Source organism: Scheffersomyces stipitis, chromosome 5 (assembly GCF_000209165.1).
Source record: "Scheffersomyces stipitis CBS 6054 chromosome 5, complete sequence".
Classification (NCBI taxonomy): Eukaryota; Fungi; Ascomycota; class Pichiomycetes; order Serinales; family Debaryomycetaceae; genus Scheffersomyces; species Scheffersomyces stipitis.
In genome coordinates this window covers 695,291-718,646 of record NC_009045.1, presented here as the reverse complement: position 1 = coordinate 718,646, position 23,356 = coordinate 695,291, and the positions used below count along the sequence as shown (strand labels likewise).

General features: G+C 40.6%; 15 protein-coding genes across 15 annotated transcripts; 8 read left to right on the top strand and 7 right to left on the bottom strand. All coding sequences in view use genetic code 12, as the record gives it.

The window, feature by feature from the left end:
• Positions 1 to 38: 38 nt before the first annotated feature.
• Positions 39 to 1,283, top strand: PICST_59991 (predicted protein; the record flags this gene model as incomplete). The annotated part of the gene is made up of 2 exons (XM_001385109.1): positions 39 to 142; positions 332 to 1,283. 2 exons carry the CDS (start codon positions 39 to 41, stop codon positions 1,281 to 1,283), a joined length of 1,056 nt encoding a protein of 351 aa, XP_001385146.2.
• A 2,136-nt stretch (positions 1,284 to 3,419) lies between these two features.
• Positions 3,420 to 5,066, bottom strand: PICST_32115 (predicted protein; the record flags this gene model as incomplete). Its single annotated transcript, XM_001384767.1, has 1 exon — positions 3,420 to 5,066. One exon carries the CDS (start codon positions 5,064 to 5,066, stop codon positions 3,420 to 3,422), a length of 1,647 nt encoding a protein of 548 aa, XP_001384804.2.
• A 1,855-nt stretch (positions 5,067 to 6,921) lies between these two features.
• PICST_32114 (predicted protein) lies at positions 6,922 to 7,527 on the bottom strand (the record flags this gene model as incomplete). Its single annotated transcript, XM_001384766.1, has 1 exon — positions 6,922 to 7,527. One exon carries the CDS (start codon positions 7,525 to 7,527, stop codon positions 6,922 to 6,924), a length of 606 nt encoding a protein of 201 aa, XP_001384803.1.
• A 568-nt stretch (positions 7,528 to 8,095) lies between these two features.
• Positions 8,096 to 9,268, top strand: PICST_32113 (9 times in the genome; the record flags this gene model as incomplete). Its single annotated transcript, XM_001385108.1, has 1 exon — positions 8,096 to 9,268. The coding sequence occupies one exon, from the start codon at positions 8,096 to 8,098 to the stop codon at positions 9,266 to 9,268; it is 1,173 nt and encodes a 390-aa protein (XP_001385145.2).
• An 843-nt stretch (positions 9,269 to 10,111) lies between these two features.
• On the top strand, positions 10,112 to 10,645 carry PICST_32112 (predicted protein; the record flags this gene model as incomplete). The annotated part of the gene is made up of 1 exon (XM_001385107.1): positions 10,112 to 10,645. The coding sequence occupies one exon, from the start codon at positions 10,112 to 10,114 to the stop codon at positions 10,643 to 10,645; it is 534 nt and encodes a 177-aa protein (XP_001385144.1).
• Positions 10,646 to 11,114: 469 nt separating this feature from the next.
• PICST_46810 (predicted protein) lies at positions 11,115 to 11,677 on the top strand (the record flags this gene model as incomplete). Its single annotated transcript, XM_001385106.1, has 2 exons — positions 11,115 to 11,310; positions 11,544 to 11,677. Coding segments are annotated over 2 exons (330 nt in total), but the record flags the coding sequence as incomplete, so codon positions are not given.
• A 516-nt stretch (positions 11,678 to 12,193) lies between these two features.
• Positions 12,194 to 12,850, top strand: FUR1 (uracil phosphoribosyltransferase; the record flags this gene model as incomplete). The annotated part of the gene is made up of 1 exon (XM_001385105.1): positions 12,194 to 12,850. The coding sequence occupies one exon, from the start codon at positions 12,194 to 12,196 to the stop codon at positions 12,848 to 12,850; it is 657 nt and encodes a 218-aa protein (XP_001385142.1).
• Positions 12,851 to 12,939: 89 nt separating this feature from the next.
• ARP1 (centractin- actin-related protein of the dynactin complex) lies at positions 12,940 to 14,235 on the bottom strand (the record flags this gene model as incomplete). The annotated part of the gene is made up of 2 exons (XM_001384765.1): positions 12,940 to 13,995; positions 14,056 to 14,235. The coding sequence occupies 2 exons, from the start codon at positions 14,233 to 14,235 to the stop codon at positions 12,940 to 12,942; spliced, it is 1,236 nt and encodes a 411-aa protein (XP_001384802.2).
• Positions 14,236 to 14,502: 267 nt separating this feature from the next.
• On the top strand, positions 14,503 to 15,030 carry MLC2 (Mlc2p; the record flags this gene model as incomplete). Its single annotated transcript, XM_001385104.1, has 1 exon — positions 14,503 to 15,030. The coding sequence occupies one exon, from the start codon at positions 14,503 to 14,505 to the stop codon at positions 15,028 to 15,030; it is 528 nt and encodes a 175-aa protein (XP_001385141.2).
• Positions 15,031 to 15,238: 208 nt separating this feature from the next.
• RPO26 (subunit common to RNA polymerases I, II, and III) lies at positions 15,239 to 15,712 on the bottom strand (the record flags this gene model as incomplete). Its single annotated transcript, XM_001384764.1, has 1 exon — positions 15,239 to 15,712. One exon carries the CDS (start codon positions 15,710 to 15,712, stop codon positions 15,239 to 15,241), a length of 474 nt encoding a protein of 157 aa, XP_001384801.1.
• Positions 15,713 to 15,878: 166 nt separating this feature from the next.
• Positions 15,879 to 17,287, bottom strand: UQC2 (Ubiquinol-cytochrome-c reductase complex core protein 2, mitochondrial precursor). Its single transcript, XM_001384763.1, has one exon. It carries the CDS (start codon positions 17,264 to 17,266, stop codon positions 16,151 to 16,153), a length of 1,116 nt encoding a protein of 371 aa, XP_001384800.2. The 5' UTR covers positions 17,267 to 17,287; the 3' UTR covers positions 15,879 to 16,150.
• A 400-nt stretch (positions 17,288 to 17,687) lies between these two features.
• PICST_46480 (predicted protein) lies at positions 17,688 to 18,977 on the bottom strand (the record flags this gene model as incomplete). Its single annotated transcript, XM_001384762.1, has 1 exon — positions 17,688 to 18,977. One exon carries the CDS (start codon positions 18,975 to 18,977, stop codon positions 17,688 to 17,690), a length of 1,290 nt encoding a protein of 429 aa, XP_001384799.2.
• A 500-nt stretch (positions 18,978 to 19,477) lies between these two features.
• PICST_46368 (predicted protein) lies at positions 19,478 to 19,711 on the top strand (the record flags this gene model as incomplete). The annotated part of the gene is made up of 1 exon (XM_001385103.1): positions 19,478 to 19,711. A coding segment is annotated over one exon (234 nt), but the record flags the coding sequence as incomplete, so codon positions are not given.
• A 552-nt stretch (positions 19,712 to 20,263) lies between these two features.
• PICST_47120 (predicted protein) lies at positions 20,264 to 21,232 on the top strand (the record flags this gene model as incomplete). Its single annotated transcript, XM_001385102.1, has 1 exon — positions 20,264 to 21,232. The coding sequence occupies one exon, from the start codon at positions 20,264 to 20,266 to the stop codon at positions 21,230 to 21,232; it is 969 nt and encodes a 322-aa protein (XP_001385139.2).
• Positions 21,233 to 21,349: 117 nt separating this feature from the next.
• PICST_60303 (predicted protein) lies at positions 21,350 to 22,651 on the bottom strand (the record flags this gene model as incomplete). The annotated part of the gene is made up of 1 exon (XM_001384761.1): positions 21,350 to 22,651. The coding sequence occupies one exon, from the start codon at positions 22,649 to 22,651 to the stop codon at positions 21,350 to 21,352; it is 1,302 nt and encodes a 433-aa protein (XP_001384798.2).
• Between the last annotated feature and the right edge of the window lie 705 nt (positions 22,652 to 23,356).

The following is a 23,356-nucleotide window of genomic DNA, read 5'->3' as shown; positions in this document are numbered from 1 at the left end:
AGTGGAGATTCATTCTTGTTTCGCAACAGGTCAACATAATGAAGCCGGTGGTCCTTTTAAATTTGGCCGTGGCTGTATTGGCATCTGTGGGAGATCAGCTTCCCGAATTCCAAAACTGTTTGGAACAATGTTATACTTTCATGTCGTGTCCTCAGCTTAGTTTGGCTGAACAAATTGAATTTGAAAGTGAAAGCAAAGACATACTCCAGGACCAATCTCCAGAAGAAGTATCACATGAAGAACAGGAAGAGGCGCCACCCTTACTACAAAAAAGAGCTGTCCTTGTGAGTACAGGTGAAACCCCTGAACATCTGAAAGAAGAATTCAGTAGTGGACTATACGATATTCTGCCCTTGTCACCATTCAAATCACTCTGGGATTGTGAAGCTGATTGCAACTATAAATGCCAGCAGATCATCACCGACAAGCGAGAAAAGACTGGCTTGAATGTGGTGCAATTCTACGGCAAATGGCCCTTCGTAAGAGTATGGGGTATCCAAGAGTTCTTTTCTACCATCTTTTCCTTGGGTAATTTCTATGTTAATTATATAAATCTCTCCCGATTGATACAACAATACCACAAGAACAGCAAATTGGACTCACAACAGCAGCGTTACTCAGTAATGGTTGCCCAATACATAGTATTGATTATAGTCTCACTATTCGGATGGATCTTTAGTTCCATTTTCCATTTGAGAGATAATTCCATCACTGAAACGATGGATTACTTTGGTGCGCTGGCCATTATTATGTCTAACTTCAATGCCATCACCATGAGAACTTTCAAGATCTTCAAAAAGTCAAATTCTGTAGTCTTTGCTTGGCAATCCATCATGGTGATAGCGTACATCTTCCATTGTACTAAGTTGACCTACAAATGGGACTATCAATACAACACGAACGTCAACTTGGTCTTGGGTTTGGCTGCAATGACTATGTGGTGTATTCTTGCTTTGAAGACAAGACAGCTCTATAAACAGAATTACATAATGTTCAACAATCTGATCCAGTTATTACCATTTGAGACAAAATTGTTGACCAAGTTGAATCACATTGGTTTGGGACAAGCCAGATGGGTGCCTTTGTTGCCAATCTTCTTCAACTTGTGGTTGTTGTTGGGGATCTCGTTTGAGTTCTTCGACTGGGTTCCTTGGCTACGCTTGGTAGATGCCCATTGCTTGTGGCACTTCTTTACCATCTGGCCAACTATTTTCTGGTATGACTGGAACATATGGGATATTGAGATGATGAAGATCACCGACAAAGCCCAGAGATTGCTGTAGAGGTGTCAAAGTGCATGTAGAGACATTCTAGAAATAGCATATATAAATACTTTCTAGGAGATCGTGACAGTTACAATACATTTATCTATAGAAGAATTATATAATCCAGATGTCATGTAATATTAGTTGTATGATGTGACGAATGCAAATGTGGGTAGATATGTACCTGCTGAATTAGGATGACGGAGAAGAAACGAAGAAAGGTATGGCCATACCTGCCAAAAGGAAGCGATGGAGAAAAGAACCTGTGAATTATAAGCTTGATAGCGAACACATGGAGTGCAAAAATGGTGATGACGACATCCAAGCGATGTATATTCATGACAATTAGACGGCGATCATGAAATGCGTTTGGGTGAATATAAGTGGAAACTAGCTAATACTGATAGCTCGTTTCAGATAATGCAAGAGAGATAGACGATAGTCGATATCTATCATCAGGATTGGTTTTAGTAGCTGATCTCAAACGAATGGATCTAAACCATCTGCTTTTCGTGAAGCTGCTGGTTTCTGTTGTGTTGGCGATAGTTGAGGACTTTGTGGGTGAAGTAGATAAAGAGATTTAAAAGCAAGGCTGAGATTAGCACTAATGCGAGTATGACAAATTTGTGCTTGTTAGAGCGGAAGAAGACCATCAACTTGAAGTCGGGTTCTGGCTTCATGTTGTTGGGGGTGAGGCCATAGTTCTTCATGAATGGCAAGACATATTTGAGGTTGCCGGTTTCATAGAAGGCATGTTCGCGTAACAACTGGTTGTCTTGCGTTGGTAATGGGATCATTGGTAGGGCGAAGCGAGGTGCAGATATTCTTTGGGTGATGAAAACTCTTGGTAGGGACCAAACGGTAAGCGACGCTAGGCGCAACTGTGCTTAAAACTAGATGTGAAAATAATAGTCGGGTCTACGACGACTGTCCTGGTTTTCTTCTGCTACTTTTTAAAAGTGCTGAAGGTGGGCATAAAGGTAGTTATATAGTAAGACCTGACATGAAATTCTACAAAGAAAATGCTGCAGACGCAAAGCTAATACTGTAGCCGTATTCGTGCCTAACAGAGCAGTAGTGCACTTTACGTACGCTGCCAAGGGGATAGGCTCTGATTGCCAACCAGAGCTAAACAACAACAATAGCATCTGATCCAGTAGCCCACATGTCTTAGAGTTATATATAGAAATTGGCTCTCCAGCGAGAAAATGTAGCACAAACAAAAAATATACGACCAGAACGTCTGCTCGATTGCATCAACAACTGCGACAATTAAGCACAGATACAGCAATATCTCTGCAAACGATGAACCCGTGCCTCAGAAGAGAAGACCCCGTCATCGCAGACAAATTGGCTACGAAGCAGAAATCAAGAAATGAGCTCAGCCGCCGTTGCAGATAATATTATATTAATTATTACTACATGTAATCACTTTATTAATATTATCAAGACTTGTATCATTTTACATACGCCAACCTTCAGGAAATAATAATAATAATATTGCGACTCACGGGCTTCACATTTTACCATCCATTAATAACCGTAGCCAGCTGGTCTGGTATTGTCCTTTCCCGATGTGCCACACATTCCATGTTCATCTGCACTTGTTGTTTACCTCTTGCCAAATGTTTCCCAGAATAGCAACCTAATCGCTCGCAGATCTCGCCGCACTAGTTTAACCGAACCCCACAAAGCCAAATGAAATCGTTGACCAAAAGAGAAGACTCACACAGAAGCATTTCATTTCCCCAATTCCACCGCCAGTTGACAACGTCTCGTATCTGTTCGCTATCCGGCCTCGTTTGCGTCCTCCCTGCTGTGCTCGGATCTCCAGATCTGGAGACATACTCTCTATTACTTGCCCCCGATGATGTCATGGACATACCATTAAGTGCTGGTCGTGATGTGGTCCACAGTATAAAGTCCTGCACGCCGCTAAGCCTAACCGAACAATACACCGGAAAATCTTCATGTTTAATTCTTCCACAAAAACCCCTTCAAAGAAAAATCTTCAATAGTGGAACTGCGTCACGTGAGCCTTATTCTATCTAAGTCCTGCTACTGTACATCTTTTGCAATCTCTTATATAGTCCTTTATTAACCCATATTTAAAACCTACCTGGCTCGTCTTGCCTTGTCATAGTATTACATAGTCTAGTGTTTTGTGAACAACAGCCGTATCTTGCTACTCTTCTTGGGAGAAGGAATATACGTGTGCACCTTCTGCAAAGGGAACGAAGGAGCTCCCAAGGAGCTGACCGACAGCTTGTAGTTCGACTTGGGGGTAAGAAGCTCGTTGCTTCCCATGGTTACGACCGAATCTGACCGCTTCCCTTCTCCAGACATTGACATGAGAGAAACTTCTCCATTCAGACTTTGCAGACTCTTGCGGCTAACATTTTCGGATCTGCAACCCTCTGTATCATGAGGTTTCTTCACGCCGCCGGACGTATTTTGTGTACTTTCTTGAATCAGCAGTGGCAGCTCATCTTGGTTAATGAATGCCAAGAATAGGTAGTCCAAAAATTTACGCCACAAGTCGAATAGTTTCTCGTGCTGTTTCTCGGAGATTCTATTGTCAATAGCATTGGTTGATATTCGCAAGTTTTCCATAATGGCATCTATTAATTCTGCAATCAATTGACGACGAATCTTGGCTCGATTATTCCCCTGGTGCATTATCAGTGGAACTTGGTTTCTGAAATCGTTATTGTGAAACGTATTGCTCCAGGTAGATTGTTGCACGTACATCAGGTTATGTATGTCGTTCAATATTTTGAAGTACCCATGGTTGAAATCATGAAAGTAAAAGAAATTGTAGTCGTCCCCTTCACCAACTATTGTGAGTAGTTGAAGGTTCAAAAGGAAGTAGCTGATAAATTCATCAAAGAAACTGGCAATTTGGTCTGCAGACGGCATCAATTCAAACAAATCAACTGAAGAGTTTTGTCTAGACTCAAACTTGAGATCTTGATAGACGTTGTTCCAAAATTGATTTGACTTAAATATCTTTTTTATTGTAGATTTCTTTCCGCCATATGATTTCTGGAAAGTAGCATACTCTTGATAGAGACCTTCCAAAGACTTGTCCAATGAGTTGTCCAATGAGGTCATGGATTGAGCGTCACCGATTCTTACATTTCTAGCCAATTCCACAAGTTCTTCTTCATTAATCCCGAATTGATTTGAAAATTCTTCCTCGTTATCACTTTCTACTTCACTATCATTATCATGAAATCCTTGTGGTCCAATGTTCTGGCCCTCGTCGAACGTTGGTAAACCTTGTTTGTGTTTCCTATTTATAGCGCTTAATTTCATCATAAACTTGATACTCTTCCTCTTTGATTTCATTCTATAGTCAATCAAATCGTAGTCTGCAGTAAATTCTTCAAGATAAGTATATCTCAAAATACGCAAATTCCTCTTAGTGAATAGCTTGGACCCATTCACTTCATATGATGACATTGCCTCGTTTTCCTTGTGAAAACGACACTCCTTCTTGAGGTTGTCTAATTTAGTGACCCATTCTCTCTTCTTCTCTTCCAAGGGTGACTGCACAGTTTTTCTATCCACATACGAACTGGTATTGATGTCAAAGACCTTCCTAGACGTGGAAGTGGAAGTGGACGTATTTGAGGAGGCATCGCTTCTTCGGCGATTTCTGGCGTATGATGGGTCCTTTGACTTATGATGTCCAGACGAGTTCGTCCCTTCCTTTCGATCTCTTCTCCTGTGTTTTTTTCTTTGTTCGTCCAATATCCTCAGCTCGGAAGTGGCAGCTAGAAGAAGAAATGCAGACATCCCAGGCAGATCTTAGATTTTCACTAACTTGACGAATACGATTGAAAATATGAATTGATTTGGAACCAAGAAGAATCCCCACACATATTATGTACCATAATAAACGACCCTCCACATATATATATATACTTTTGCCGGGGACTACAATACCGAAACATGTACGCGTCTTCCCACAGATGTGAATGTTCATTTCAAAGTCTTACATTGTATTGTGGGAGTTGCAATTAGAATAACCTTAATTGAACTGGGTATTTGTGTTAGATAGCAATATGTACATTCTCAATGGGTGGGTCAGGCACATACGAAGGTGTTGCAGCAGGTAACAATGGGACAACAGCAGCCTCAGTTGTCTTAGCAGTGGAGCCGATTCAGGAACGGCACCGAGCTTCCTCTGTGGGAATTACTCCTCCTTTCTAATCGGCTAGATTAGATATTGACTGACTTGCGTAATTACTTGATAATGAAAATTTTTCCTCAGTGACAATAGAATTGACTGCACCAATCTTAGCTCGGAGCGTTGCATTGTATCTTTACAATATATCGCTGCTGCCCTACTCCATCTAATTGTTTGGAATGCCGTCCCTTTATGGGCAACATGTTGCCGTACGGCGGAGAGTAGCTTTGAAGCAGATCACTATAATCTTCGTTGTCGACTTCTCCTAGAGCCTACAAAAATTCAACCTTAATTATACAAACCAGCTCCTGGGCAACGCTTCACCGAAAACTAGTTTTCCTGATTTAGGAAAGATCAACATTAATTGACAGTGGCAGATTGCGGCTCAGAAAATTTTTCAACAGTTTGAAACGCGTCTAATTAGACGATTTCCTAACGATGTCTAAAAATTCACTATTCGCTACCACAGCTACTTGCTCTAAGCCAATTACGAGCGGCCGGCAAAATATCACATGGTAATCCCTCGAGCATAATTATGATGGATATTACAAAATAAGATTTTAATGTTCAGCGTTCAGCAGTGAGAATGGAAATTCTCAAAATGTCTACATTCTCAATCGCCATTGATGTCTGACGGGAAACCGCTCTCAATTGCGTTTCCATCAAGTTGAGGTGTTATGGTGCATTTTAGTGCATTCAAAAAAGCTTGATAATGGTATCCAAGGATAAACACAAGCCCGAACCCTCTAAAGAGTCCAACCAAGTGATTTGGTTCCCATCTGAAATTTCGAAAAAGGGGTAATAATAATAGGTAATTAAATTGGCACTACTTGGAGACGTTCTTTAAAATGTGTGTATTGTTATCTGAAGAAACAACCAAAGGAAACAATGCATATACACGACCATATAGAGACCCCACTCTAGATATCGTATTTGGACGATTCAATCAAAGAAACTGTCATAGATATTGACGCACAGTTGGGCACACTTGCTCGAAAAAAGAGCCCTTTGCAAAGAATGTTTCAGGTACAGTTAAGAAAAGAGTCTCGTCTTGGAACGGAATTCTTATTGTATCTGATACTGCCATACATTCTTGACGCAAACAAGGACACAGATTACAGAGGCTTCCACGTCTGCATAATCTCGCTAAGTTGAACATTCCTCGTCGACGAAAAGTAGCGTAGACTAAATGTACTGTACCATGATAGTACAAGTGAACCAGAGAGAATGTAACTTTCTTGACCTTTATTTGTAATCTTACTAATGAGCCATGTGTCACTTCGGAAAATCTCTATTCCGGCTCTAGTAGTTTGTACGAATGAAGCTTTGTTCTCAGCTCATCTGAAAGAATTTATATTTGGGACAATTAAACAGTATCTATGGGCAATATAAAACAGTTGCAAAAGAGTCGCGGTCTTTCAAACACAAAAACAAGTCCGGTGGTCTCAATGGTTAAGTCCGCTAGTCTCTCCGGTATTTCCCCGTAAGTGCGCCAAAAGCCACTACATTTCCTTGAATGATTTCAACGATCTGATCAGTATTCAAACGTGTGGTAGAGTCGCTGATCGCTTGAGAAGCTGCTTCGTTCAAGCCGAACACTTGGAAAACATAGCGATGGTCTCCATGGCCAGGAACTGGTCGTGGGCCAATCCATCCCACTTTCCCAAGAGAGCACGTACCAAGACTACACTTTTCGCTGCCATTGTTTGTCTCGGAAAGATCATCAAGACCGAATTCCACCACTTCGCCAGGAGCGATTCCATAGGCAAGGAAATGAGTGATTGGGAAAGGAATTGGTACGTCGATGTCCTGACAGATAAGGACAAGCGATTTTATTTCGTCAAGATGAGTTGACAAAGCAATCTTCAATGGCGGAGACTTGTTATCGCCTACACCTAACCCTGCTGTTTCAAGGGGCATGTAACCATCATCAGCGAACAACGAGCTAGTCACAGAGATCTCCTGCTCTTGATCCTTCAATTCTAACCGGTTAATGAGAAGCTTGGCATCGCCAGCTCTGAAGTTCTTTAACAACTGTCCAAGGAAACGGCCAATGTAATACGACATCTCTAAGATTACTAGTTTTAGAAAGAAAGTGTTGCAATTGTCCGTTATTTCCGGATTTGATTGCAGCAGCCTTTTTATATCATCTTAATGCCGGCACAAAAGTGTATCGCTCGCTGCAAAAATTTTATGCGGATGTTTGCAGCACATGTTGTCCACTTCTACAGTTTATGGGAAATACTGAGCTGATTACTGAACTCATGACACAACAATAATGACAAAAAAGATACATTCCGATACCGGGAGTCGAACCCGGGTCTGCTCGGTGAAAGCGAACCGTGCTAGCCGTTACACTATATCGGATGTTTGTTGAGGTTTTGGTAGGTTCGATTTTTTGTGTTGCACGTATATCACGTTTTTAGTCACGTGATCGAGTTTTTTAAAAAACCCTTGCCAAAAATTATCTCTAGTTTATAGCTGTTTATATGGGTTAGTATGTTCAATGCATGCCACTACGTTAAAAAAAAAAACCAAAAACGTATGCAATTGGTTAGACATCAATTGTAATTCATAACATTTCAAAAAAATAACCCAAACAAGGTAGCTATCTCATGACCTATTCCAAGTTTGAATGACTGAATGGGCAGAAACTCTACAGAGATCTCCCGTTAAGGAATCTGACGAGTTATGCCAGACATACAGTCAGAGAGGGGAGGCCCTCCGTGCAAAATGGGATACGGAAGGTCAACTCAGCGATGAAGAATACGACCAGCTCGATACCAGTATGCTAGTTGTAAATTGTTTAAATACGCTTTCTGATGCCAAATACAAGCGCCAACGGAAAAGATTCGACGACTGGAATACGCCTGAAGAACTTCGTATATCTACTCTCAGCGCCATCGGCAGAGTCATCTGTGACACGAGGACAGTTAGAATTCGCATCGAGTCCTTTGAAATCAAACTGAGCCTGTCTAAACCCCAAATGTTCATCGAGGATAAAGCTCGGATCATACTTACTCACTTCAAGGAAACCATTCCTGATACGCTAGATGAGTTAGAAGAACACACCGAGCTGAGTATTGCCAGTCTCCAAAAAAAAATTCAACTTTACCAAGACCAGATATCCCCAGAAGACTCTCTGGAGCATGAATTAAATCGGCACATCAACAATACCAACCTTCGAATTAAAGAATTGGAGAAAACACTTCAAATTACTCAAAGGATTTATGATATAAAGGAGTATTTTCACATACATATGCGGGACAATCTGTACTTAGACTTTGACTTCTCCATTACCGAAAGTAATTCTAGAGCTCCACGCTTCAAATCTCAAGGTCCAAGGAAGTGGCTGCAAACCAAATTTGAAGAAATATTCGACCCCTACTACGCCGGCGTAGAAGGCAACTACAGGTTTAAACTAAAACTTATACCGATCTCTAGGGCCCCCAATGTCTTTCTTGTGTGTGTCACGGCTCCCAATGGTCATACAGACATGGACTCTCTAGTCCATGTAATGTTCAACCCAAACAAGCTTGACATTCCTCAAGCACCTCAAGACGGGTATTCACAACGTCAAGTCGGAGAGCCTATCTATTACAAAGTATTGGCCAAACACCTAGTCGAAAAAAGATACTATGGGGGTAAACAACACAACTCCCTTACTAAGTCTGTTTTCTATTTAATTGAAACTGAGTCTGACAGGATTATAAGACGGAGAAATGGTCTCCTAAAGGGCGTCCAAATTGACATCATCTCTTCATATCGATCACCTTATCCACACCAAAGTTACAAAGGAACTGAATAGACCTTGGTAGAAGGCATTTCCAGAGCAATCCACAGGATCCTGAAGGATGCGATATGTGTTTTAACAACTTTGAACGATAGAATTACTTTCAGCAATCTTACCTAGATTGTGAAGTGAGCCCAACTTTCTGGACTTTGTTAGTACCCAAGGTATAACTTAAATTTCAACCACAACATTGGTAAGCTCCAGCTCACCGCGTCTGCATATCTCTGTCTACATCGATCATTCGTTGCTTTGTACTTATTCTTCATGGCGGAATAGTGAAGACGGGGCAATATTCTTCTTGTCCTTGCTCTCTTTTTGGAGATCTATCATGTAGTCTAGAAGTCTTTAAACACTACCCTTACTCAGTTATTTTGACTTTCACAGTTTTGCAAAGGATATCCGTATGTAGAAAATATCAACAGGAGATTTTAACTTTTGAGATTCTTCAACATTCGGTATGGATTAGAAGCATATTTAAATACTAGGTAGTAAATAGGTCAGATTATAGTCGTTTTTTTTTGCCATCTCGTAAAAATGTATTCAAAAGAAATTCTTGTGATTAAAAGATACAAGAATATAGCGACTTTTCGGATGCATTTTTTAACCAAGGCATCAACAAAATGGATAGATCAATGTTAAGTTTATCTTATGTCAACTATTCGTCGATGGTTGGAGGTTCCTGCTACTTTCAAAGATTGTCGCGTGATCAAGCAACATATGCAGTCCAGTATAATTGAAAAGTTTTTCAGCTATATCGAGCATACGAAACTGTGTCAGTGAATGTCTTAAGTTGTTCAATAAGTCCTCGGGTAGTAGTTTAAAAGTGTGTGTTTATTCTAGAGAAACTTCTTAATAATAATGTTTAGAAATTTCATCCGTAGAAGTTCGTCAAGTTCGATACCTTTCGAGCCTGTTCCAATTAACAAATACAATCAAGTCAGGTCACAGTTCAACTTCAAGCCTAAGAAGACACAAGGTTTGGTATACAACCCTGCTTCTGCTATTCACAAGCCATCTATAAAGACTCCTAGGGCATTCTTGCCGACCAACGACCCAAGAAGACAATTGAATAATGAAGCAGAGTACACCAAGGAACAGTTACAACACTATCCCATAATCACAGCATATAAGGCGCAAGGGGAAAGAGACTATAGCATTACAGCCGAAGTAGCCAAGAAGATTTACGATTTGAGAAAACAAGACCCACAGACGTGGACTGTAGCCAAGTTGAGTAAAGAATTCGACATCGATTTGCAAAAGGTCAATGTGCTCACTGGTATTTTGGATAAGAAGCTCAAAAACAACAATTTGGACGGATTGAACGAAAGACAGGTCAAGAAAGCCACTGAAAAGAAGAAGAGAGTGGAGATGTGGTTGAGGAACGAGTTCTAGTTGCATTGTCATGACGTATATATATAAATTCATTTACCCTTGTATATAATTGTTGTCTGTGGGAGTCTTTTCTTGACAGCGAATTCACATTTGAATAAGGCATAAATATAGAAAAGAAGTAGGCAAACATGGAATTAAAAGTAAGGTAGAAATATACTTGATTCAGCAGTAGAAATTTGTATTCAGCCATTCATCTTTCACAGGTGTATATTCTATTGTCTGGGGTATGTTCCTTGATTCAGTCAACTGAAGAAGTTTAACTATTGAAGGCTTTTGTGCAGACCAGAAATACCATCGAAAAGTTTTGAGCAATTTGGACTTGAACTAAAGTTAGAGATCGGGGGATTCTATTAGTCATATAATAAGATATACCGAAAGATGTCTGAAGTTGTAAGTAGTACCTTTCAGATAATATAGCGTTTACACAGTGTACTAACAAGAAAAACAGCAACAACAACAGAGACATTCTCATAGAAGAAGACAGAACAATAATACAAGCACCAAACAAGAGGGTCCCAAGAGAGATGCTATCTTGGACTTGAACAAGTACAAGGATCAGGTGATCCGTGTGAAGTTCATTGGTGGAAGACATGTCACTGGTGTGTTGAGGGGCTTCGACCAGTTGATGAACTTGGTCTTGGACGATGTGACGGAGACTTTAAGAGGTACGTACAAAGAGCTAAGTGCTACTGAAAAGATTTAAGGGAAGCTACATGAAAAGATTGAAAATCACGAAACTGGACAATTGGACAATTGGAAGGTAAAATGATAAATCACATAAGACATAAAAGGGAAATTGGAGAAATGTCATTTTTTATAAGCTCACATTGACTATTCATAATCGTCGACCTTTTATTGACATTTGTTGAATTATTACTAACATCACATTTAGACTCAGATGACGACAGCATCTTGACCAAAGAAACTAGACAATTGGGTTTTGTTGTCGTGAGATGTACTTCTTTGTTGACCATTTCTCCAGCAGATGGAACTGAAGAGATCGACAACCCTTTTGTAACTGCCGAAGAGTAGATAAAGATACCAGCGGTTCTGAGCGGTTCTGTAATATAGTAAATGCACAATATACAAGCAAAAGTCATATTTTAGATATATTTTCTGTTTACGTAGGTAATGCTACTACGGACCAAATATTCATCAAAATCCATTTTTTAATTGAGGAATATTCATGAATGAGTTGAGGAAATGTTCTTTTGCTCTGTCTAGTCTTCTCATCATTGCAATTGACATTATTGGCTTGTATATTCGAAGCTGGAATATCTCATACTTTTCATCATATTTCTTATAGTCTTGCTAGCTTGATTGATATAGTTAGTTCGTAGCCGCACAGAACTAGCAACTAAATGCGCTACAAGATTCTCAAAAAAGATAAGAAAAAAATTTGGAACATCTCAATTGAACATTGAAAAATTTCCTGGATCCTTTGCAAGTCCCTTTACAGCGTTATTTAAATACTTATTTCTTCTTATTTCTTCCTATAGCGTCCACATTCTTTCGTTTACCGTCCCTTATTACTTCTATTAGTTCGTTATGGCTACTTCTCAAGAAATCAACAAGAACGTCATTCTTCTTCCTCAGACAAACCAATTGATTGGGTTATACTCTATAATCCGTGACCAGAAGACCAAGAGAGGAGATTTCGTCTTTTATTCCGACAGAATCATCCGTCTCTTAGTGGAAGAGGGTTTGAATCAATTGCCAGTGGAAGAAGCTACCATTGAGTGTCACGGTGGTAACCAGTACAAGGGTGCAAAGTTCTTGGGTAAGATCTGTGGTGTATCCATTGTCAGAGCTGGCGAGTCTATGGAAATGGGATTGAGAGACTGTTGTAGATCTGTGAGAATCGGCAAGATTTTGATCCAAAGAGATGAAGAAACCGCTTTGCCCAAGTTATTCTACGAAAAATTACCCGAAGACATCAGCGAACGTTACGTCTTCTTATTGGACCCTATGTTGGCTACTGGTGGTAGTGCCATGATGGCTGTGGAAGTGTTATTGTCCAGAGGGGTCAAGATGGATAGAATCTTTTTCTTGAACTTGTTGGCAGCCCCAGAAGGCATCAAGGCTTTCCAAGATAAGTACCCTGATGTCAAGATCATCACGGGTGGTATCGACGAAAAGTTGGACGAGAATAAGTACATAGTTCCGGGCTTGGGTGACTTTGGAGACAGATACTATTGTATCTAGAATTATCTTGTATTCTTTGATCAGTCTATGATTTCATGAACTAATGCTGCTGTATATTCTATAAGATTCTGCCATTCATTTGTATGCATTTATAAACATTTAATGTGAACAATCTCGGGATTCTCCTTGTATTCCTCAGACGTCACCCACATCTTCCTGAATGTAGAAAGACCAGCCAAAATTGATCCCCCGATCCAGGTCGAATACTTCCTCTCTGGTGGAGCATATATCTTGATTTTCATCTTGGTATCGTAACTCGTAGTGGTAGTATTCTTGTTCCATAAACTGTTTTTGTCGCCAGACAACTGCTGCATAGATTTCAATTCGGATATGAGTCTATCGCCAAAATTTTTGAGCAAAGTGTTTCCGCCAGAGAGGATAATATTTTGGTAAAGAGTTGGTCTGAGATCCAAATCCGTTTTGGATATAGCCAACGATGCAAGCTCGTGAATGCCAGGAGATTCGTCTCCGATGAGCTGTGGGTTGAAAAGAATCTCTGTCGATCTGAATCTTTCTACTCCCAATTGGATTTCGTGCCCATCCGGTAATTTATATGTACAAGATAGTTCTGGGTTGGACTTCAAATGGTAGTTAGTAGAGTAGAGTTTCTCGTCTTTAGTTGGATTCTTCGATACAAAACAGGCTTTTTCTTTGATCAATCGTGCGATTTCAAATTCGGAACTGCTCAGTAAGGCAACACCAGTCATTCTCCGAATGTTGAACACTAATTGCTCGGTGATATCTCTACCTGCTATATCCATTCTCTTGATAGATGTAGGCAAGGAGAACCCTTCGTACACCGGCACTATGTGACTCACTCCATCGCCACTATCTATCACTACACCCGTAGTACGGCCCGAAGCATATAGTGAAAGAACTGCTTGAATAGAAACATAAACACACGGCACATTGAACAGTTCAAAGAGGATCTGGCACATTCTATCTCTGTTTCTGCGCGGATTGAGTGGCGCTTCTGTGATAAGCAAAGGATGGTCTTCAGCATTCGTCTTCAAGTCCTGAGAATATGTGTGGTACCATAACTTTTCCATATCGTCCCAGTCGTTCACAATTCCATGTTCTATAGGATATGATAGCTTAAGCAAGCCACGGTTCTGCTGGGCTAGATTACCTATATATGTTTCTTCCTTATTGTGAATGGGAGTTACGTTTGATGAACCTCCTACGGCCACTGCAGATGTTCCTACCTTCGTATCTTCGGATCCTATATTGGAAAGAAGAGAACCTGCCATGATCTTCTGGTACTTTGGTCTCCCCACTATTGCTGAGGCATACGCTTTGGGTTTATCTTCTCCAGCAAAGCCTGACTTTAAGTTCCCCGATCCATTGTCAATGACTACAGGCTGGTTATAGAGTGTTGACTCCATTGATACTGTAGTAAAAAGAATAAAAAAGAAAGTTTGAAAGAGGAAATTAGTTTAATTGGAAAATAGAAAAGTATCCATAGCTAATTCGGTATCAAGATTTGATCTAATCTTTTGTTTACCATTTCATGTATAGATTCGCGTAGAAAATTCACCAGCGCACTTTACCGTGTATTCATTATTCGTTTCCTCTTCTCAGCAATATTGTTTACAAGAATATCTTGCTACTTTTCTAATAGCTATATATATTCATTTATATCATTTCACATAATGCTGGCGTTGAACACTCTTACTGGTGGGCAGAAAGCTCAGTTGCGGAACGCTTTCACTCTCATAGACGGCGAATCGCGCGACTCTCTCATCACCAAGTTGGATCTAGTCAAGTTGTATACGACTTTGGGACTCAAGATTCCCACAGATGAGGAGTTAGCTTCTATGCTATCGCTTGCTAGTGACAATTCAGAACAAGGAAAAGAGCCTGGGTTGAATTTCACCCAGTTTCTGAACATAATGGCCAAGGAGCTTCTGAAGTTGGAAGATAGAACAACCATATATAAAGCATTGAAGGTATTTGAGAATGAAAAGGCAGTGGGAGACAATCGCTACGATGATATTGAGATCGAGCTCGAGAAGATTAAAGACGCCTGTTGTACTGTGCAACTAGGCGAGATCGGATCCGGAGACCACAGATTGTCACGTTCTAAATTCGACGAGATGGTCGCTGGATTTGTCAAGGGACAAATGGACGGAAGGCAGATCTTCCAGGCTTCCAAATGGATAGAAGCTTACATTGACTAAGTCATCGAGGTTTCAATCTAAATATACATAACTTTATTAATACTTTATAAATGAAATCAAGACTAGCTGAAAAATGAAATGACCAAAAAGGCGTCTTTTTATATATGCAAGGGATACTTATGGACCATGAGCTCAGTTTACGTTTGCAACTGTCCATAGATTAAAACAACAGAATACAACAGCATGCAAACTTGTTGCAGTCTTCTGTTCAATGGTCAACAATCAACTCATCACAGCCCCAGTCCTCGTATGAACCGTCGGGTAAGTATCTTCTAATGACCAAGGGTATCTTTCTTTGGGCCAACTCCTTCATGGCAATTTGTAATGGGTCAGTTTCACCTTCGATGTCCACCAATACTGGAGCATTAAGTGAGATTTGTAAAGCTCTTGTACCTAACACTCTAGCTCTCTCATATTTGGTCATATATGGGGTTGTGGTTCTCTTTTCTTTTGGAATAGCCAATTCCTTAGCTGTCTTTTGTCTTGGTTGGTTTGCTGATGCATCATCAGGGCCGAAGCCCCCATTTATAATCGTCTTGCCGTCAGCTGTCTTCATGGTAGCATCACCATTGGCTTCTCCTTCTGGTTCCTGGAAGTCATCTTCGGAGAAGTGGTCCGGCTGGTCGAAGTCGTCAAAGTTTTCGGCGCCATCGTTGAATGCATTCTCTTCAAAGTCGGACATAGCGTATTGGTAGTTTGCAAGTATATGTAGAAGAAAACTGACTGTGAGAACCTTTCTATATCTAAACCTTTAACAGTCCCATCTGAAAAACTCAACTAAAAAAATCAGATTGGGTGAGTGCACGACTTTTCACTTCCTATTTTATATCTTATTTTGCAACTAGATTAACAAGATAAATTTATCAAAGAGATATATGTATAAATATATATAAGATAAAGATAAAAAGAAGAGAAAATTATAACGTAATTAGTATATTCTGGTACTGTACCTCTTGGGCTAAAAGCGTCCCAGTGTACGATATCTGATTCTTTCTTTTTAATTTGAGTGTGATTGTTCTTTTCCTCTAGAATGATATCAATATGGAAGAATAGGTAAGAAAGATATGCACATGATGAAGAAGTATCATTAGATTGAAGCTGGGTGTGGAGCTTCGGAGACTTACAAGTCACTTGCGTATGGTAAGACGTCGACATCACCGATAGCAACGTAGTTGAATTCACCTACCTTGGCATCCGCAGCGCTGACCTTGAAGTCCAAAGGAGCTTCGAAAGTCGATTGTAATGCAACGGTTAATTCGGCAGCCTTGGTAGCGTTGGACAAGTCGGTAGCAGAGACAGAGTCGAGGGCCTTCTTAGCCTGCTTGATGCCCAGGGCAACGTCGGCAGCAGCACCCGTGACAGAAACAACGAACAAACCAGCGTCTTGGTATTTGTATAAGAAGGAGCTTGCTCCTGGAATATTAGCCAATGGAGATGCAGCACCTGGCAAGAGAGATGAACCAACGGCAGCAGACAAGGTCTCGTACTTGCCAAATTCAGCAGCCTTGACTGGGACACCGATGAAGGCACCTGAATGGCCAGCGGCTCTGAATCTCGATTCCTTACCCTTAAAGAGTTCTACGGAGGCAGCTGGAGTTGAGCCAGATGCCAAGTATGCGAAAGAGGATTCGCCCACAAACTTATTCAAGTCTTCAGAGTTTGCGCCCGAGGCGTAGATGGCGACATTGGCCTGCTTGTATACTTCGGCAGCATACTGCTCGACGTCTTCTACAGTGACCTTGGTGGTTCCGTCGTAGTACAAGGGGTTACCCAAACCCTTTCTGAAGGACAACTCGTGCAAGGCTTCCAAAGCAGTGAAGGCGTTAGAAGCATGAGCAGCTTCGTATTCGGCCTTAGCAGCTGGCAACACGACTTCAACGAACTCGTGGGGTCTGAAGGAGGTGTTAGTCAAAACTGATCCTAAGGCTTCAACGTAGTATGGCAAGTCCTGCTTCAAAAATTGTGTGTTCAACACAATGGCATCTCTGGTGACGGAAGTGGAGAAAACACCACCCAACAACTCGGATTCTCTGGTAAATCTCAAGGCCGACTTGGAGCCGGTGTTCAAGAAGTTGAACTTCGACAATAAGTGCGAGACACCAGATTTACCTGTCTTGGAACCAGCGTTGTTCACAACGACAGAAAGAGAAGTCAAGCTGCCTGGGGCATCTCTGGCTGCAATTTTAATTGCTTGTGTAGCGGTGCTTAACGAACGAGCTGGAACGCGGGACAACATTGTACTATCAGAATAAAGGGGGATATCGCTGAGATCGAAAGAAACTCCACTGTAATGGTACGCAAATCTCATTCTCATTTTTCACTCTCTCTTATTAAAAATTCTCGCCTGTTGATTGGCGCAAGTATATATCACGTGATTTACATCACGTAACGTACTTTTCATCGAGTTATATGGTTTTGTTTTTCGAGTTTATTATGGGTGCGAATATTGTACAGAAGATTCTATGAAACGATTGCAAAATAGAAAACACTTTTCCTTAAAGTTCTATTGTACCACTTTCACTACAGGATAAATAGTTAGCATCGGAAATAATTAAGTTGCTATATACTAGTATACAGAATTTTCTTTGTCTACTCTTTTTTGTACTTTCCTGTAATTCTTGCACTTCTTGTACTTCTGTATATATATATGTGAAAGTCTATATCTGACTCAATCTGATCTTGGACCTTTCTGCCTCTGGCACCTTGTTCTGTTCCAAGTAGTCGGCTACAAGTTTGCCCCAGAGCAAGTCCAGAATGATGAAAATGTGAACAGCACCCCAGATCAAATTGATACTGTAGAAAAAGTTGGAGTTACCGTTGCCCAATACGATCCAACAGTAGTAGAAAATAGGCGACAACAACAACGAGATCAACAATGTCATACCGTACACGAAGGTGTACTTGCTGTAAGGATAGATAGTACTTTTGAATATTGGAAGCAACGACAATCCAAATGCTAAATCACCAACGGTGGGATATGACTTGGTGAAGGAGATCCACACTATAGACAAGACCACCGCCAAGAACGAGTCCCCAGCTGGAGCAATATCTTTGAATTCGAATAATCTCAATGTAAGCGGAAGTATAAACACTCCTGAGAAAATGTTGAAGATTCCTACGTATAGTGGTGTGAAGAACTGGAACATTTCTGTGAAAAGGTACCACCACAAACCTACATTGGGTGAGATCTTATCGAACATTATGACGGTTCCGTAGACCAGGCTTAGGAAATCAAACGACGCAGTCACAGCAAACGAACACAAGAAGAGTAATCCACTTGTTGTCAAGAATATTGCACCACCTTCAAAGTAGACTTGCTTCTCAGTCTTGTTCTTCAATGCAGCCTTGGCCAATGCCAATATAGGGATCACTAAAAATAAGGAGTTCAACGAGAGATAGGAGGCGATTGACAAGGCAATCATGGATCTGGGGACATTGTCAGAGATCAACAATTGGTTAAGTGACTCAATTATGAAGAGGAAAGTGAACACCAAAGTTGAATGAGACAAGTTGGTCAAGATGATGAGAGGGTTGAAAAGGTAAAAGATTGCGATCAAGTCGTCGGAAAAGCCGTGCACAGGTCGACCCAATCTAGTTGAGTTGTAGTTCTGATACCATCTGTTGAGTTTTACTAACACTATAGCTATGTAGACATCGATAGCGGTGTAGATCACGTTGAACACGATGCCGGAAAATGGTGCTGGAATGTATTCGTCCAACAACGACAACAACACGACTAGCAAGGGAGGATGGTGGTTGACACCTCCGTCATACAAGTTTATGTTGTGGTGCAAATAGTAGAATGCCTCTAAAAGCGACTTGAACGAATTGACAGGAGTGGAGATCTCCACGATTGACGACAAGACATCTGTGACTTGGGGCAATACTGAAGGAACCACAAACCTCACGAGTGCTCCTAGCACAAGAACCTGATTCAATCCACTCATGACTGTGGATACGAAATATATGTTTGGTTTTTGTTTGGTTTTTGTTTTTGGACAATATATGTATAGTAGTATGTTGAAATAAATGTATAAAAATGCAATATATGTATGCCTGTTTGATCTGAGACACAGTATGCTTATTAGTTTCACCAGTATTCTGCAGTTATTTATATTGCGTGTCCGAGAAAATAAGACTGAGACAAAACTAGAGACTTGGGTTAGTGTGCACTGCATGTAATGGAACGAGTGCTCTTCACTGTGATTGAAGAGAAGACTGGTTAACGGAAAGAGATCGTTATCAATATTCTTAATATATACAAAGTTCAACAGCTTTAATATGTCATCTGTATGTACTGCTTCTTTTATTAAAGTGGAATGTATTGTCCAGTTTAGAGCTCTTTTCCAATTTTTCACTTATGTTTATGTGTAAAGACTTCTTGAATCGCCTTTAGCATCAAGCAATATGTACATGAAATAACAGCAAACATACTAACATCCTCTAGTTCCAGCCCATAAATCCCAAGCCTTTCTTGAAGACGTTGATCAACAAGCAGGTCATTGTCAGGCTCAAGTGGAATAAGACAGAATACAAAGGAACGTTGATCTCCATCGACAACTACATGAATTTCCAACTCGACAACACGTACGAAGTGATATACGACGGCGAGAGCAAGAAGCAAGAGTTGATAGGCGAGATCTTCATCAGATGCAACAATGTGCTCTTTATCCGCGAAGACAAGTCCGGACCCGAGGACACCAACATGGATGTCAAAGAAGAAACAGAATAGCATTACCACCACCAGCATAATTGTATAATAGCTAGAATTCCAGACCATTCCATACCGTGAAGATATCCACAATTCAAGAGAAAGGACATCGGTTATCTCTGTGGTATGGAGTGTTGTCGTTTGTAATATATCTAACACTATAATAGAATCAGCAACCAGTGCATGTAGTATATAACCGAGGCAAACAGAGAAGGAAAGGCTATAGTCATAGTCATAGTCATAGTTATAATTATTGATTTTTCAAATCAAATATAGTAATTTATGTAACTATTTAAAATATCAAATTCAGCACCAATGGAAATATATGAACCTCTTCTGGTTGTCTTAATATTGTAAAGCATCTACTTTTACTTCACACTAAGGTAGCGTATTTTAAACTTGTGAAATATGAGTGCTCGCTAAGATCGTAGACTCTGAACCAGCAATGAACTTTCCTTCGTTTTCAATAATATTCTTTTTAGAAAAGATCGCACATTTTCCTAAACTGTTTTTGAACCAGGCATGACAGAACCGGCAATACTCCCATATGGGGGTTTAATGACGAAGACATTGGAGGATGAGAAGGAGAGGGAAGCCAAATTGGAATCACAATCCGTGGAAGTAAAAGTAAACGGTGAGATGGAAACCATCAGACCTGAAGCCTTAAGAGTTCGTGGTGTGGACAGTCTTTCTACTGACGATATCAAGGCGTTTGTAGATTACTACTTAAATTACACTGCTGAAGAACACGAACTGGAAGACGGTGATAAGAAGACTGAGTTTGTTCCTCATCCGGTAAATGAGCAACTCACTTTCAAGATCGAGTGGATTAACGATACTGCGATCAATATAGCCTTTGCTACTCATGAGGATGCATTCATTGCACTCTCAAAACTCTCCATAATAGGCTCCAACCCATCTATTGCTGACAACTCCGAGGCCTTACAGCCGCAGTTGGACAATCCTCTCTACTTGAGTGATATTGTACAAGAAAGAGAAACGAAGCCATACAACCCAACCATTCCATTCAAGAACCTGCGTGATTTGTCCAAGAGGTTAGATATTGGCTCCAGTGTGATTCCAGATGAAAACAGCGAATCAATTATGGTCGAAAATAACGAAATGGATGAAGACGAATCATCTGTAGTGCTATACATTAGACAATCGTTCAAACTGGACAGAAAGGTTAAGAATGCAAAGATCTATTCGCGTTACTACTTACTACATGGCGAGCCTGAGAGACGTCCCTATACAAAACATAGAAATAACCAAAGGCAAGGCGGTCATAGCCGTGGAGGACGTAGATCCAGATCTAGAAACGATAGCCAGCCAGAAGAAGAAGAAGAAGACTTGTTTGCTGATAGATTGAAATCACGAAATGCTGTCAACGACGATGACGAAGATCTCTTTTCCGACAGATTGAGAAACAGAGACAGATCCAGATCGCCTGATAGAATGGACGATGGAGAGTACAACTACAGAGACCGATAAATGTGAATGTATTATGTATTAGCAATTTCTTGCCCTAGTTATAAAGCCTATAATTGTAACATTTAAAAAGATTAAGATATATCAAATTTTTGTCGTTAGCTTGTATCATACGGTAGTTCAGTTTCCTTCTTGACCAAAATCTTCGGTGAATTTAATGTGGTTTTGAATATCGGCTTCATTGACAGTAGGTCTATTACTCTTTATGGATTTGATGAAGTCTTTAATTGTCAATGGAGGTTCCTTTAATTCGTCTGTTCCAATATCCATCCAGTTCATTTCTCTTGCGCCATCATCTCCTGGAGAACAAGGAGTCAACTTTTCATTCCCGTCGTCATCTAATACCAGCTTGAAGTGGGTTGCTTGCTGGATTTTTCTAATAGGCTGCATTAATGCGTCTCTTACTACAACGGCCACATCGTGTCCAGAGTATCCATCAGTCATCTCGGCCAAGGCCTTGTAGTCCTGAGGAGTACATTCACAAGGAACACCACCGATATTGATTTCAAACATCCTAGTCCTGGCCTCTACTTCTGGCAAAGCAATATAGATTCTTCTTTCGAATCTTCTTCTGATGGCGGCGTCCAATTGCCATGGAATATTGGTTGCTCCCAAGACTAACACACCACTAGAATCGTTTCCAACCCCGTTCATCTGAACCAATAGTTCTGTCTTTATTCTCCTCAGCGCTTCACTTTCTCCTTCTCCCCTGGGACCACACAAAGCATCAACTTCATCGATGAAGATAATGGCCGGCTTGTTTTCTCTGGCCATTGTAAACAACTGCTTGACTAATCTTTCGGATTCACCCATCCATTTGGATACCAAATCAGACGATGAAACTGAGAAGAAAGTAGAGTTGGCTTCGGTGGCCACAGCCTTGGCCAAATATGACTTACCCGTACCTGGAGGCCCAAACAACAAGATACCGGACGTAGGCTTTCTGTTCCCGACGAATAATTGGGGGAACTTGACCGGTAAAATCACGGCTTCCTTCAACGCCTCCTTGGCTGCGTCCAATCCAGCAATATCCTCCCATTTGACATTGGGCTTCTCTGACAAAATGGCACCAGCTAAAGCTCCTCTCAACTTCTTAGTATCGGCATCGTCATCGTCACCGTCGCCACTCTTCTTTGCCTTTGTAGATCCGTTCGTTGATGAGCTTTCGGCAGAGTTTGACTTGTTCAGTTGCTTTTCCAAGTGATCTTTCAACTGTTCAGCTCTAGTCAAGTACTCAGTGAACTTGGACTTGACGAGTTCCTTGGACTTCTGATTCTTCTCGTATTTGATAGCCAACATCAAGTACTCCAAGCCGTTGTAGTAGAGTTTGTAAGCTTCCTCATAGCGGGTGGCAGTGTCGGCATCGATAGCCTTCTGGACTAAGTCTATTCCCTTCGATAAGAAATCGGCAGAGCCACTCATGTCTATCTAATATGTAGAATGTTCTATAACTGGCCAGATATGAAGTTGCCAGCAAATGCAGTACCTAGCAATATCTATACGATAGCTGTGCTATTAGAGTCTGGATCCAAATGAAGATAATGATTGGATTAGGGGCAGTCTATTTGTCTAGTGGTAGCAAGATGGTTAATCAGATATCGCAGGATAGGCGTGTTCGGCACAAGATTAGGAGGGTGCGAAAGTCGTGGGGAGTGTGGCTGTAGACTCAAATAGATCTGGTATGGTTAAGAAGGTGTGAGATGTAGATAGAGAAGTCATGAAAGAAATAGTAAAATATAGAAGTTTTGAAGAGTCTAGCTTCTGAATAATTATTTAAAGACTTCGACCAGTTTTGTGCACATATCTGATGTACTTTATGATTTGTTTAAAGAGTGCAGTATGTATGAAAGCAATGTCTTTTTCCTAGAATTTGTTGAACAATTACAGAAACAAGTTTCCTTGGAAATGCAAAGAAGATTTTTTTGAGCTCTATTTTCATCAGAAAGTGTATCTATATTTGAATTTATCCCACAATAGTTAAAGAGATATCTATGCTGCACTATACATACAATTTCTGCAAAATGGTTGCGAAAAGTTTATGCATAATGAGCATAGTAGGGCAATGCGTAACTTCAATTTGCAGCTGTCAAAAATAATAGACGCAATTAGAGACATTAGCGCAGGGCA